Source organism: Mustela erminea, chromosome 14 (genome assembly GCF_009829155.1).
Source record: "Mustela erminea isolate mMusErm1 chromosome 14, mMusErm1.Pri, whole genome shotgun sequence".
NCBI lineage: Eukaryota > Metazoa > Chordata > Mammalia > Carnivora > Mustelidae > Mustela > Mustela erminea.
Window position 1 is genome coordinate 72,397,063 of NC_045627.1, and position 13,556 is coordinate 72,410,618.

Here is a 13,556-nt window from a genome sequence, read left to right on the forward strand (position 1 = left end):
GGAACCCTCAGTTTCTTTCATGAGTACTGCCAACTTTTGACCACAGTGCCAAAACTATCCAATGGAGAAAAAAATAAATAGTTTCCAACAAATAATGCTGGGACAACCAGATATCCACATGCCATAAACAAAAATTAACTCAAAATGGATCATAAACATAAACATTTTCTTAGAAGAACAGACATAAATCTGCCTGATGTTGGAGTGGGCAATGATTCCTTAGATATGATGCCAAAAGCATAAGCAACCAAAGAAAAGCGATACGATGGATTTCATTAAAGACTTCTGTACTTCAAAGGATACCATCAAAAAAGTGAAAAGACAACCAAAAAATGAGTCAAAACACTTGCAACTCATATCTGATAAGAGTCTAACATCCAGAGTATATAAAGAACTACTACAACTCAACAATAAAAAGACCACCCAATTTTAAAATGGTCAAGGGTATCTGAATAGACTTTTTTTTTTGAGATTTTGTTTATTTATTTGACAAACAGAGATCACAAGTAGGCAGAGAGGCAGGCAGAGAGAGAAAGGAGGAAGCAGGCTCCCCACTAAGCAAAGAGCCTGACATGGGGCTTGATCCCCAGGCCCCTGGGATCATGACCAGAGCCAAAAGCAGAGGCTTTAACCCACTGAGCCACCTAGGCGCCCCTGAATAGACATTTCTGACTAGACATTTCTCCAAAGAAGATATACAAATGGCCAATGAGCACATGAAAAAACTTTAAACATCTTTATCCATTAGGGAAATGCAAATCAAAACCATAATGAGATATAATTTCACATGCAATAGGAAAGTTATAATAAAAAAAGACAGTAACAAGTATGGGTAAGGATGTGGAAAAACTGGAACCCTCAAACAATGCTGGTGGGAATATAAAATGGTGTAGCGACTTTGGAAAACAGTCCAGTATTCCTCAAAACATTAAATAAAGAATTATCCCATACTCAGTAATTCCACTAGCTATGGGAAACTGAAAAATCTAAGTCCACATAAAAACTTGTATACAAATGTTCATAGCATATTCGAAATATCCATAAAGTAGAAACAACCCAAATGTCCATCAACTGATGAATGGAAAAATAAGTGGTCTATCCATGCAATGGAATATTACTTGGCAATTAAAAAGGAATCAAGTAATGATAACATGCTACAACACAGTGAAGTTTGAAAACATTTTATGCTAAGTGAAAAAAGCCAGTCACAGAAAACCATATTTTGTATGAATCTGTACACAATGTCCAGAAGAGGCAAATCCATAGAGACAGAAACTAACCGGCCACTGCCTAGAGCTAAGTGAAGCTGGGGGAAATGAGGACTGCCCGCTAACGTGTACAGGGTTTCCTCTTGGCAGGGGGATAAAGATGTTTTAAACTGACAGTCCTGATGGTTGTACAACTCTAGTGAATATTCTAAAAGCCACTGAAATGTATGTTTTTAAAAGGTGAACTGTGTGGTACATGAATTACATCTCAATAAAGCTGTTATAATATTTTACAAAGTAAGAAACCTTTTTTTTTTTTTTTTGGACAGAGATCACCTGATTTCCCTTGACTTCATATACCCATTGACAAGACGGTGAGCCAAGGAAGTCAGTTTCTCTACACATTCGGAGTTCACTGGTCCCAGTGACTAACTGGGACACAGGCAAGAGAGCTGGAGGGACATTATTCACAAGTAGCTCTACTCATTCACTTTTTAAGAGAACAAAGATAACGTACCACAGGCCATACACAAGCGCAAAGACAAGAAATCAGGTCTGACACAGGATGCTCATGGGAGAATTTGAATTCAAACTCTCTCCCTAAGCATAACTACCTCTACCTTCCCATCAGCCTCAAAGGGGCCATGAAACAGGTACACATTACAGTTGTTCTGCTCCTGTCCTACCCTGGCCTCTGCAGAATCCAGGATCCTTGAACAGATACCTTCTCAGGCTCAGTTGAAGAAAGGTTACCATTTTTTCTTTTTCTTTTTTTTTTAAGGGTTATCATTTAAATGTTAGAGCTACAATGTACCTCAGGGACCATCCAACTCAGCTCCCTCCTCTAGACAAAAAAACAGAAACAGAGATCAAACAACTTGTTGGAAACCTCAGAGCTAGCTGGTGACAGAGCTGGTCTAGAACCACAGTCCAGGCCTCCCAACTGCCAGCAGTTCTCTTCCCATTCCCAGGACTTCCTCAGCCTACACCTTCTCAACGTCATGATGTCAGGAAGTGGGTCTAGGGAAAGAAGCATGTGAAGAACTTCTTGTTCAATCTTTGCACAAGATGGGTAGGGTACCTCTTTCTCTCTCTTTTTATAGAAATCCCAGCAGGGTTGTGCTTATCATCGCCTTACCCTGGTCCATGAGAATCCTACAGGTCTATCACTCGGATGGGACAAAACAAGGACCCAGTTGCTCAATCACACCTCAGTTCAGATAGGGGTATACTGAAACAAGTTTTAGGGTGCGGTAGTGAGAAATGCAGTCTTTTCTCACCCAAAGTCTACCCCTCCCTCTTTTGGTCAAAGCACAATGGTTTCCATCTGAGACTGTCTTGTCTCCATTTTCAGTCCACAGAGTAGGGATGAATCTCATCCCCTCACCCACCAAGTTCTGGGACCCAGGCCTGGGTAATCTATTCCTGTGGCCATGACTGGTTCAGGAATAAACATAAGGTCAAGTCAGCCCATTGGAAATCAGATCTGGGACTGGTGCTCCAACCGTTAGGAAAGAGGGCTCTATTTCTGCTGGGGCTGCCAGCATAGAATGGTCATACTTCCAGAAGGAAAGTCTGCCTGAGAAGGAAGCCAATACTTAAGAAATCAGAGCCAAGAGATGCAAAAAAGAGGCCAAGTCTGATGCCAGTGTTGGTCTCCTGTACTCAGTTGCACTAGAAGCCAGCTCAACCCTTTTTTACCTAAGTCAGTTTTACCCGAACCGCAAGAAATTCTCATGTTTACACTGAGTAGCTCTTAAATTTTGCCACTAGGGAAAGGGCCTAGGGCAAACAGCCCTTCTCGGCCTCTCAATTGCCTTCCGTGTGTGGTAAGGAGGCTCTACCAGCTGATGCTGAAAGACCCTTCTGCCCTCGAAATGTTGTGATTCTATAAATCTAATTTTAATTTTGGTCCTCGCAGCCACTTATGTGCCTAGGACCTAATTCATCATTAGCCACCTACCTAACCCCACTGTGCGCAGTTAATATAGGGCAACTCCTCCCACACCAGGTTTGGCACACCTCCCCACATCCTTCCACAAGATAGGCCTGGTCCTCTACTCATCCCTCCTTCTCTACTCATCCCCAACATGACATGGCAAGGCCAAGGCCCGGTCAAGGTCAGCTTGCGATCTGTCCACTCACAATCACAACTACAAGCCACGGTCTGTGTTCAGAAAGTGAGCCCGGCCATGCTTCCAGGTGTATTCACTCAAGTCTCAACTGGCCTGAGCAAGACTGACCCCAATCCCGTGTGGATCGCCAAGGATTCTGGCTTCCCGTCTTTGTGATCTCCAAACATTTCTCAGTCTCCCACTTTGTCAGAAGTACAGCCCAGCTGTGGCGGGAGTATAAACCGAAATGTGTCTGAGACGAGGGGATTACCGTTCCCAGCCCCCGGTCCCCAGGGAGAGCCCAGGACAGGTTACTGGTGGGATCTTGGAGAGATTATGCCAAAGTATTCCCTCACACAGCCTCTGAAACCATGTGGGTGGGGATGGGCCCGCGGGTGCCAATCTTCCTGGCGATGGTAGATCAATAAGGCGAACTGCTGGTGTATTGTCAGGGCTGTAAATCTGAAGATTATATTCCGCGGGAAGAGGGGCAAGGGCAGGGGCTCGCCCACTTCCCCGGACACCCGGAGGCGCCCAGAGGGGCCAACTTCCTGCAACAGCGGGGGCCTTCCTGCCAGGCCAGGGGGAGAGGTGGGACACGGACACCGCCCCGCGGGCTGAGCGCCGCAGCTCCGCGGGCACACACCTTCGGGGACCGGGATCCGGCTGCCCGAGGGTGCCCGCGGCCCTCCTGAAACGAACCTGAACTTGCCCGGCTGCAGTGGTCCCCTCCCCCTGCTCCCGCTCAGGGGGCTCCCGCAAGCCGGGGCCCTCTCCGGACTATGCTGGGCCGCCTGCGGCTTCTCCCCTTCTGGTTCCTGCCCTCCGGGGTGCAAAATGCGCGTCCGGGCCCCGGGGATCGCGCACAGCCCAGAAGCCGGCTCCCCGGCAGAGTCCCTCACCTTACTCGCGGTGCCTTTCTGGAGGCTGCCATTCGGCGGTGACGTGCCCCGGCCCACGTCAGGGGAGCGCAGACCAGCTGATCACCCTAGGAAGAGCAGGAAGGAGCGAGGCCGGCGTGCACACTGCACGCGCGCGAGCCGGGCGGCCACGCCCCCTTCTGTGGCGTGCGCTCGCGCCGCGGCCCCGCCCACCCGCAGGCCCCGCCCGCCAGCCCGGAGCTCCGGGCGTGTAGTCAGGGAGGCGGGAAACAGGAGGCGGGTCTGCGTTTCCACCCCAGGAGGCTTTGCCTGTTTCCCCCCCGCAGCGAGTTAAGGAGTGGAGGCCATACCACGGCCCGTCATATCTGCTGATTTTTCTCCTGTTCCCCAAAGAGAAAAAAGAGGAACTTGGCCGGCTGAACGGGCTGTGGCGCGAAGAGCTGCCCTCCAGGGAGGCTCCGACCTTGAAGAGGGCAGAGAGGAGAGAGACAAAGCCAGTTCTGACAGTACTCCAGCAGGGTCTCACTTTCTGAGGCTTCAGAGATGTCCCCCAAAATCACTTCCCCAGGCAACGTCCAAATCCAGCTGGCCACTCCACACGGAGAGCTAACAGGCTCTTCAGACTTCACATGTCTGAACCAAGCATGAAAACAAAACAGAACTGCTCCACCAGTCTTGGCCATCTCAGCCAGTGGCTACTCCATTCTTTCAGGATGCTCAGGCCAAAATCTTGAAGCCATCCCTGCCCTCTTCGCTCAAACACCCCCCACCCACCCCACTCCCCAACCCTTCCACCCCGCCAGTCAGATCCTGTTGACCTGTTTTGAAAATAAATCCCTAATCCGAGGCGTCTCACCACCCCTCCAGTCCCTGCTCTGGTCTGGCACACTTGTGTGATTGATTTTACTGGCCTCCCTACTGCCACCCACACCTGCACGGTCTAGCCTGAACACTGCAGCCAGGTCTATCCTTCGAAGTCTGAGATCATGTTGCTACCCAGCTTAGCACTTTCTGATGGTTCCTCAGGTCACGCAAGCCAAAAGCTCTATTTGATCTGCCCCAAACTTCACTTCCTTCTATTCTCACCTTGCTCACTCTGCTCCAGCGAAAACTAGCCTCCTTTCTAGTCTTGAGAAAACTAGGCACACTCATGCCCCAGGGCCTTTGGACTTGCTCTTTCTCCAAATATTAGGGCTCTCTTCCTCACCTTTCTCTCAACTTGCCTGTGAGACTTTGCTCACATATCATCTTCTCTCTTAAAAAAAAAAGGGGGGGGGGGCTGGGTGGTTCAGTGGGTTAAAGCCTCTGCCTTCGGCTCAGGTACTGATCCCAGGGTCCTGGGATCGAGCCCTACATCGGGCTCTCCGCTCCGCGAGGAGCCTGCTTCCTCCTCTCTCTGCCTGCCTCTCTGCTTACCTGTGATTTCTCTCTGTCAGATAAATAAATAAAATCTTTAAAAGAATATATATTGATTTGAGAGTGAGAATGAGCAAGGAGAGGGTCAGAGGGAGAAACAGACTCCCAGCTGACCAGGGAACCTGATGCAGGGACCTGTTGCAGACCTTCTCTGACCACCTTGTTTAAAATACAACCTTGCCACCAATCCTAATCCCCCTTACCCTGCTGTATTTTTTTCCATAGTGCTTATCACCTTTTACTATGATAAAAATTTACTTGTATTGTATTATATTCTATCCCCTCATGCACACACACATACGCACGCACGCACGAACACACACAATAGCCATCAGTGCAAGGATTATGTCTCTGCTGTTTAATGATGAACAATTCCTGCCATGTGGTAGGTTCTCACTGCATATTTTCTGCGTGAATGAATGCCCCTAGAATGTGCAGTTCTCAAGGCTAAGGGATTCTGGTGCTTAGAACAGCACCTGGCACAGAGTCAGCACTTAGGAAATATTTGCTAAGTGAAAGTAACCACGTTTTTAAAGGTGATCTACATTTCTTGCTTTGACCTTGGTGAAGGCCTTGAGACACCTTATCAAATAGGTCCTGTCACCTGCCAGAACGTGATGTTCTGGTTGTTATTCAATAAGCATTTAGATAAGCTAAATTAGGCCCCATAGAAAAAGTCTGAAAGAACGAAAAGATGTGGCGCCTTGGAAAGCAGCAGACGGCTGTTTCATGTCCCCAGATTTATAGAGCCAAAAAAGAAGGAGATTGTAAATAAAATGACTGGTTCCAGCCCACATCTGATAGATGGTGGGAAAGATCAAGTTGTAAGAGAAAAAAGGAAATGTCAGAGAGGCGGATAAGTGGGACGCAAAAGAAACAGGTATTTCGTAATCACACTGCCTAGGAGGAGTCTGCTCAGAATTTACAGCATCTGGCTTTAGCAGAGAGAATACTTTGTGTTCCCTGGACCGGATTTGAATTCCAGTTTGCCGTCTTACAAGACAGCCCTTCCCATCTGAAGCTGCTTCTGGGACAAACTCAGAGAGAAATTGTTGGGCCAAATTATCACAAAAGGTGAGAACACTGGGGTTATGTCAGTCTCTTCTGACTCTTCAGTCCTCACATGTCTGGAGAAGTGGAACAGTTACTAATGTTTACTGAGCGATATGTGCCTGGCCCACAACTACCAAGGAGTGGAGGACTGTTATGCTCATTTTACTGGTTGAGGAGACTGAGGTTTTCAGAGGTTAAGTCACTTGCCCAAAGTCCACAAGCTAGGCAGGGGTGGGGCTCTGTGGGGTACATTCAGGCAGCGGGATGGATTCCTAGCCCCCAAACCCTTAAACACAAAGGAACCCTAGAAGTCACCTCATCCAACCTGGTAGTCCAGACCCTGGCCAGAGAGAAGCAGCCAGATTCAACATTCAAACCCAGACTGCATGGGCCTTAGATATAGCCAGAACATTAAGTGTGTAAAAAGAATGAATTGTACCCCTCACACCCACAATTCATATTTTGAAGCCCCAACCCCCAGTATCTCAAAATGTAATTGATCATATTTGGAAATAGAACCGTGGTAGATGTAATCACTCAAATGAGGTCATACTGAAGCACTAGACCCCTAATCCAATAGGACTGGTATCTTTATAAGAAGGGGAAACTTGGACACAGGCAGAACACCATGTGACAATGAAGGCAGACATCACAATGATGCATCTACATGCCAAACATTGCCACCATACGAACAGAAGCTAGGAGAGGGGCACGGAACAGATTCTCTTTCATGACCCTCAGAAGGGACCAAACCCACCTTGATCTTGGAGTTCCAGCTTCCAGAACTGTGAGAAAATAAATTTCTGTTCAAACCACCTAGTTTGTGGTACTTTGTGACAAAAACCCTGGGAAACAATACAAAATTAGTTCTACATGTTGAAGCGTGTGAATTGTGGGACTTATTTTGGCCACACAATATTCACCCATTTTCCTTCCTTTCCTCCCTCCCTCCCCAGCTCATTCTCAATCTGTGTTATTCTGGTGAAATACTTGCATTCCAGGAGTCTTTGATGACCTGGGCACAAGCTGTGGGGAAGACTCAGAGATTGCTATGGGACCAGGGCAACGTGGTTTACATGGTGAGAGCTGGCACAGGGCTTTGTTCTCCTCTCCCAGGCAAAAACCTGGATGCATGTTTTCTGGAACTGCTGCCTCTGCTAGCAACATGTGAGCAGCACCAAAGTTGCAGAAGGCAGAGCAAAAGGAAAGGAAGAGAAGCTGAAACATCATTGTAAGGACCTATTTAGCAAGAGGCTTTCATTAAGGTTAAACTGTCCCTGCTCCCCTTCCCCCAAGGGATTCACTTAAAAACAAGTCCTGGAAACCTGCTCCAGGTAACAAAGCCCAGATACAAGGGTGGGTCAGGCCAGGTGAAGACATCCGATCGTGAGGGGATGCATACTATCTCCCTGGTTACCAAGGAGTATGAGCCCTGCCCTTTGGGAGCCTTTTTGGCGCCAATCCTAATCAAGGTGTAATAGGCTGGTTCAAATGTCTACTACGGTAAATTATAATTCAATTGTTCACCTAGCATCACTGTGGAGTTTCCTGTGTATGTTACAATCTCATTGGTCACCTTTGCGTGGCCAGACCCGACCGCATGGCCTTTGCCCTTAAAACCTAGTCTGTGAAACAAAGAAGGGTCGCCCTCTCTTGTAAGAGGTGCGTCCCCGAACATTTGGTTAGATTCTTGATGCTTGGCGCGAAATAAAGCTTTGCTTGACCTTCGCTGTATATCAGTCTCGCTCCTTTAATCACGGACCCATTATTGGGGCATAACATCATCATGTTATTTGAGCCCTGAATCCTGCCATGCCTGAAACCAAATCTCCCACTGGATTTTTCAAATATCAGCCAAAAAATTTCCCTTTGTGTTTATGTCAGTTTGACATGGATTTTCTGTCACTTGCACTTGAAAGACTCCTCCCTGAATCATTTAAGTAAGTTGCATTCCATTTGTGCAACTGAATGTTATGCATGAAGTAGATATAATTTTATTAATATTGATAATTAGTTATGAACTAAGAAATGGAAAAGGCTGATTACAAAACAATGTAATATCCCATTTTTATGATTATATATGCACATATATCTCTACTAACATAGATACATTTTTAAAATAAAAGGAGAATGATCCACAAAGTGTTAAACGATCATCTTGAAGTGACAGAATTTGGGGTGATCTTAATTTTGCTCTGCTTCTTTATTTTAAGATTGGTTTTGTTATTTTTAAAAAGCTCCAAACACTACTCCTTTTTCTGACCCTTTCTCCTTTAAAGACAGAATGAAGGACTTGTTTCATTCTCCAAATATGAGCAGCACAAGCAAAGTAGCCCTCCAACACTCAACCATTGATGGGGGAAAGGGAGCAACATCCCTTTTGATAAAACCCCAGATGAAAGGACTGAAAGAATAAAAATCCTTGTAGGATATCAAACAAAATTACAACTTTAGAGGAGGCTTTTAACCTTTTCAAACATTTCAGTTTGTTCTAATAAAATTGATCGCTATAGAACCAATGATGAGGGAGACTCTCATAAATTGGTACAATATGGCCTTATTTTTGTAAAGCTAACCAAAAGATAGGCTTGTGGCTACACCCTAGAAAGGAATGGGAGAAGAAAAGCCAACTTTTGGGACTGTAGAGTCTGCCAGAACAATGGACTGTAAATTAAGGGTGGGAGAATGCATTTGGCTCCGCTCAGAATCTACTCCCCCTTTGTATTCAATGAAAACTGAACTCAGACCTTTTGATATCTGAGTTCTATTTACTCTTGGCAAAGTTCAGTTCTTTGGTTCAAATGAAAAAAAAAAAATTAACTTAAAGAGACCCAAAGGATTTCTTAGACATCAAATGGTTCTTGCACAAACAATATAATGATGAGCTAAGTGTAAATGAATCAGGAATATACAGAGTAAGTGACTGAAACACGCAGACCTCCCCATGATTCAGGAAAAGAGGCTCAGGGAAGCGTTGTGTCTGTCTCTTCCTTTAAGGAGGATTCCTTTTTACCGTATTTTATCCTTTTCTCAAGAAGTCTTCAAGAGACCTTTGGAAAATGTGGGGAAAGGATGAGAGTATATCCAGCTGTTCCTGATGTTGACTTTTCACAATCCCTTCCTGGCTCTGCCTTGAAATCTGGGCTTTGGATAGAAACAGCATGGCCTAGAGGTAAAGGTCAAGGACAAGTTCTGGCCCTGACTCTGCCACTAAATAGGCGTGTGACTTTAGAACTGGCAGATCATCCTCTTCTCCGGTTTCCTAGGAATTTGGGTTTGACCAGCCTCTTCCAGACCTGCTATGCCTTTGATCAAGTTCTAATCAAAAGACTTGAAGCTGGCAGCCTGGCAGATATGCTTTGTGTGGCTCTGGCTATAGTTATTTTCCACAACAGTTTAATGGGGATATAATTCACTTCCTATACAATTTACCCATTTAAAGTATGCAACTCCGTGGCTTTTAGTATATTCCATTTTTTGAACATTTTTATCACCCTTGGCATTTACCGCCCATTTCCCTTGGCATTTACTTCCCATTTGCCTCCATCCTTTCTACTCTAGGCAATCACTAATCTACTTCCTATAGATCTGCCTCTTCTGGCTGTGTCATATAAATGTAGTCTTATAGTATATGGTCTTTTGCAGCTGACCTCTTTCATTTCACATAATGTTTTCAAGGTTTATCCATGTTGTAGTACGTACTTGATTCCTTTTTATTGTCAAATAATATCCCAGTAATGTTCATCCATTCATCAGTTGATGGACATTTGGGTTGTTTCCACTTTTGGGATATTGGGAGTGATGCAGCTATGAACATTCATGTACAAGTTTTTGTATGGACACGCTTCCATTTCTCTTGAGTATATACGTAGGCATAGACATGTTGAGTCATATAGTCACTCTATGTTTCACCTTTTGAGGAAGTGCTAAGTTGTTCTTCAAAGTGGCTCCACCATTGTACATGCCCACCAGCAATGTCTGAGGGTTCCAATTTCTTCACATACTAATCAACACTTGCTGACATCTCTCTTTTTTATTTTAGTCATCCATTATAGTAGGTATAAAATGGTATCTTGTGGTTTTGATTTGCATTTCTTGAGAGCTAATGATGTTGAGCTTTTTTTCCATGTGCTTATTGGCCATTTGCATATCTCCACTGGAGAAATAGCTATTTGGAACCTTTGCCCATTTTAAAATCGGGTTATTTTTTCAGTATCGAGTTGTAAGCATTCATTATATACTCTAGATGCAAGTCCCTCATCAGACATATGATTTGCAAATATTTTCTCCCATTCCGTGGGTTGTTGCATTTTTAAATTCTAGTTAGATAGCAACATTTAAAAAAGGAAAGGTTTGCTATTTAAAAACCCCTATGTTCAGCTTCTTTTGAAAAATCAGAAGATTGGTTTTGCAACACTGGCCCTCACTTGTTATGCAGCAACAAGCAGCATGAACAGAGCAGGGGCTTCTCCCTTAAGGTGGGATAGGGAGCCCTCCATTTAACCATGTAGGTTCTTCTGTTACCTGCCAGGCCCCTGTAGACAGCCCAGTATGTGACTTCTAAAGAATTTGACAAAGCATGGCCTTGATTCCAACTCCACTGAAATTGCCCTTGTGCAACCAAACTAAATCAACCACATCTTGCCGAAATGTTTTACCCCTGGCACACAAACACAGAATGCCCCAAACTTAGCACCAACTAGCAAGTCCTTCACTCTCCCTGTTTAGTGACTTGGATTTTGCAAGGCGTGGGGGCAACTCACTGGGGCTTGGCAAGGTCTGCAGAATTTTGGCAGCCCTCTCGGTACTTATGTCATGAGTGTCCCTTGCCATAACGCATCCTCATTATTAACTCAAACAAGCCAAACTCAAACAAATGGAATCAAAAAACAGAGGAGCAGTCTGCCTGAACTTCAAAACACTACATAAAAATATCAGGAAAACAATTTCACGCTGAGGACCATAGCCAAGAAAAAAAATCACAATTTCTGATTGTTAAACCTCCCTTCTTCTAACCATAATTTGCCTGCTAAAAGCAGCCCCTTCTCAGCATAAAATGAAGAGCTCTAAAAATATGTATTAGTAACTTAATCTAGTCTATAACATTCTTTTCTTCTGTTTCTCATTAAACTTTGGTTACATTTTATTCATTTAAACCTTTTTATCCTTACTATTCTTTTTTTAAACAGCTGCATTGGTATATAATTCACGTACCATATAATTCACTCACTTAAAGTACACAAGTAAGTGGGCCTTAACGTATTCACAGAGTTGTGCCACCATCACCACCATAACCTTTTAATCCCCCCAAAAAAACCCTTCACTCCTCACTTCACCATCCCCCCTCCTGGTCTTATAAAGCCACTAATCTATTTTCTATCTCGGTAGGGTTTCCTCTTCTGAGCATTCCATATCAATGAAATTATGCAATACATCACGTTTTGTGTCCAGTTTCTTTCATTTAGCATAATACTATCAAGGTTCATCCATGTTGTGGCCTGTATCAGTGTCTCAGTCCTTTTTATGGCAGAATAGTATTCCATTGTATGGATATGCACACTTAATTTATCCATTCAAATGAATATTTGGGATATACAAGGAACTCATGCAATTCAGTAGCAAAAAGAAATAACCCGGTTTATAAATGGGCAAAGGACCTGAATAGGGATTTTCCCAAAGAAGCCATACACATAGCCAACAGGTTTATGAAAAGGTGCTCAACGTCACTAACCATCAGGGAAATGCAAATCAGAACCATGATGAGATATCACCCCACACCTGTTAGAATGGCTATTATCAAAAAGACAAGAATAAAAAGTGTTGGGGAGAATGTAGAGAGAAGGAAACCCTTGTGTATTGTTGGTGGGAATGTAAAATGACACAGCTATTATGGAAAATAGTATGGAGGTTCTTCAAAACATCAAAATAGAACTACCATATGATCCAACAATCCCACTTCTGGGGATATATCCAAAAATCACCATCTTAATAAGATATCTGCACTCCCATATTCACTGCAGCGTTATTCATGATAGTCAAGACATGGAAACAACCTAAGGGTCCATCAACAGATAATGCATAAAGAAAGTGTGATAATATATACACAGTGAAATATATTCTGCATTAAAGAAAAGGAAACCATCCGGGCGCCTGGGTGGCTCAGTGGGTTGAGCAGCTGCCTTCGGCTCAGGTCATGATCTCAGGGTCCTGGGATCGAGTCCCGCATCGGGCTCTCTGCTCGGCAGGGAGCCTGCCTCCTCCTCTCTCTCTCTGCCTGCCTCTCTGCCTACTTGTAATCTCTCTCTGTCAAATAAATAAATAAAATCTTTAAAAAATAAATTAAAAAAAATATAAAAAAAAGAAAAAAAGAAAAAGAAAAGGAAACCATCCATTTGAGACAACATGAATGAACCTGGAGAACAATGTGCTAAGTGAAACAGGCCAGACACAGAAAGACAATCAGTTCATGATCTCACTTATATGTGAATTCTAACAACAACAAAAAAAAGCTGAACTCGTAGTAACAGAGCAGAATGGTAGTTAGCAGAGGCTAGCGGGAGGTGGAGAGTAAAGGGGGAAGAGGTAATATTTATCAAAGGATACAAACTGTTAGTTGTAAGAGGAGTAAGTTCTGGAGACCTAATGTACAACTTGGTGAATATAGCTAATGATAATGTATTATATATTTGAAATTTACTGAGAGAGTAGATTTTAAGTGTTCTCACCACAAAAAAAAAGTATGAGAGGTAATGGATATGTTAATTAGTTCAGTTGTGGTAATCATTTCAGAACATATATATATATCAAAACATCACACTGCATACCTTGAACATATATAATTTTGTCATAAGTAAATAAATAGATAAAATGTTCAATGGACATTC

General features: G+C 44.0%; 1 protein-coding gene across 5 annotated transcripts in view; it reads right to left on the reverse strand.

Annotated features, from left to right (window-relative positions):
• The window catches only part of XPNPEP1 (X-prolyl aminopeptidase 1), a 111,827-nt gene extending 107,449 nt beyond the window's left edge, over positions 1-4,378 (reverse strand). For 2 of the 5 annotated variants that reach the window (XM_032312464.1, XM_032312460.1), the window contains exon 1: positions 4,225-4,374. Coding sequence is in view for 4 of the 5 variants with exons in the window: in XM_032312460.1 (XP_032168351.1) it covers positions 4,225-4,256 (32 nt within the window). In the remaining variant the exon portion in view is untranslated. Of the gene's footprint in view, positions 1-4,224 lie in introns of all 5 variants that reach the window. The other 3 variants (XM_032312462.1, XM_032312463.1, XM_032312465.1) reach the window with 3 other exon arrangements.
• Between the last annotated feature and the right edge of the window lie 9,178 nt (positions 4,379-13,556).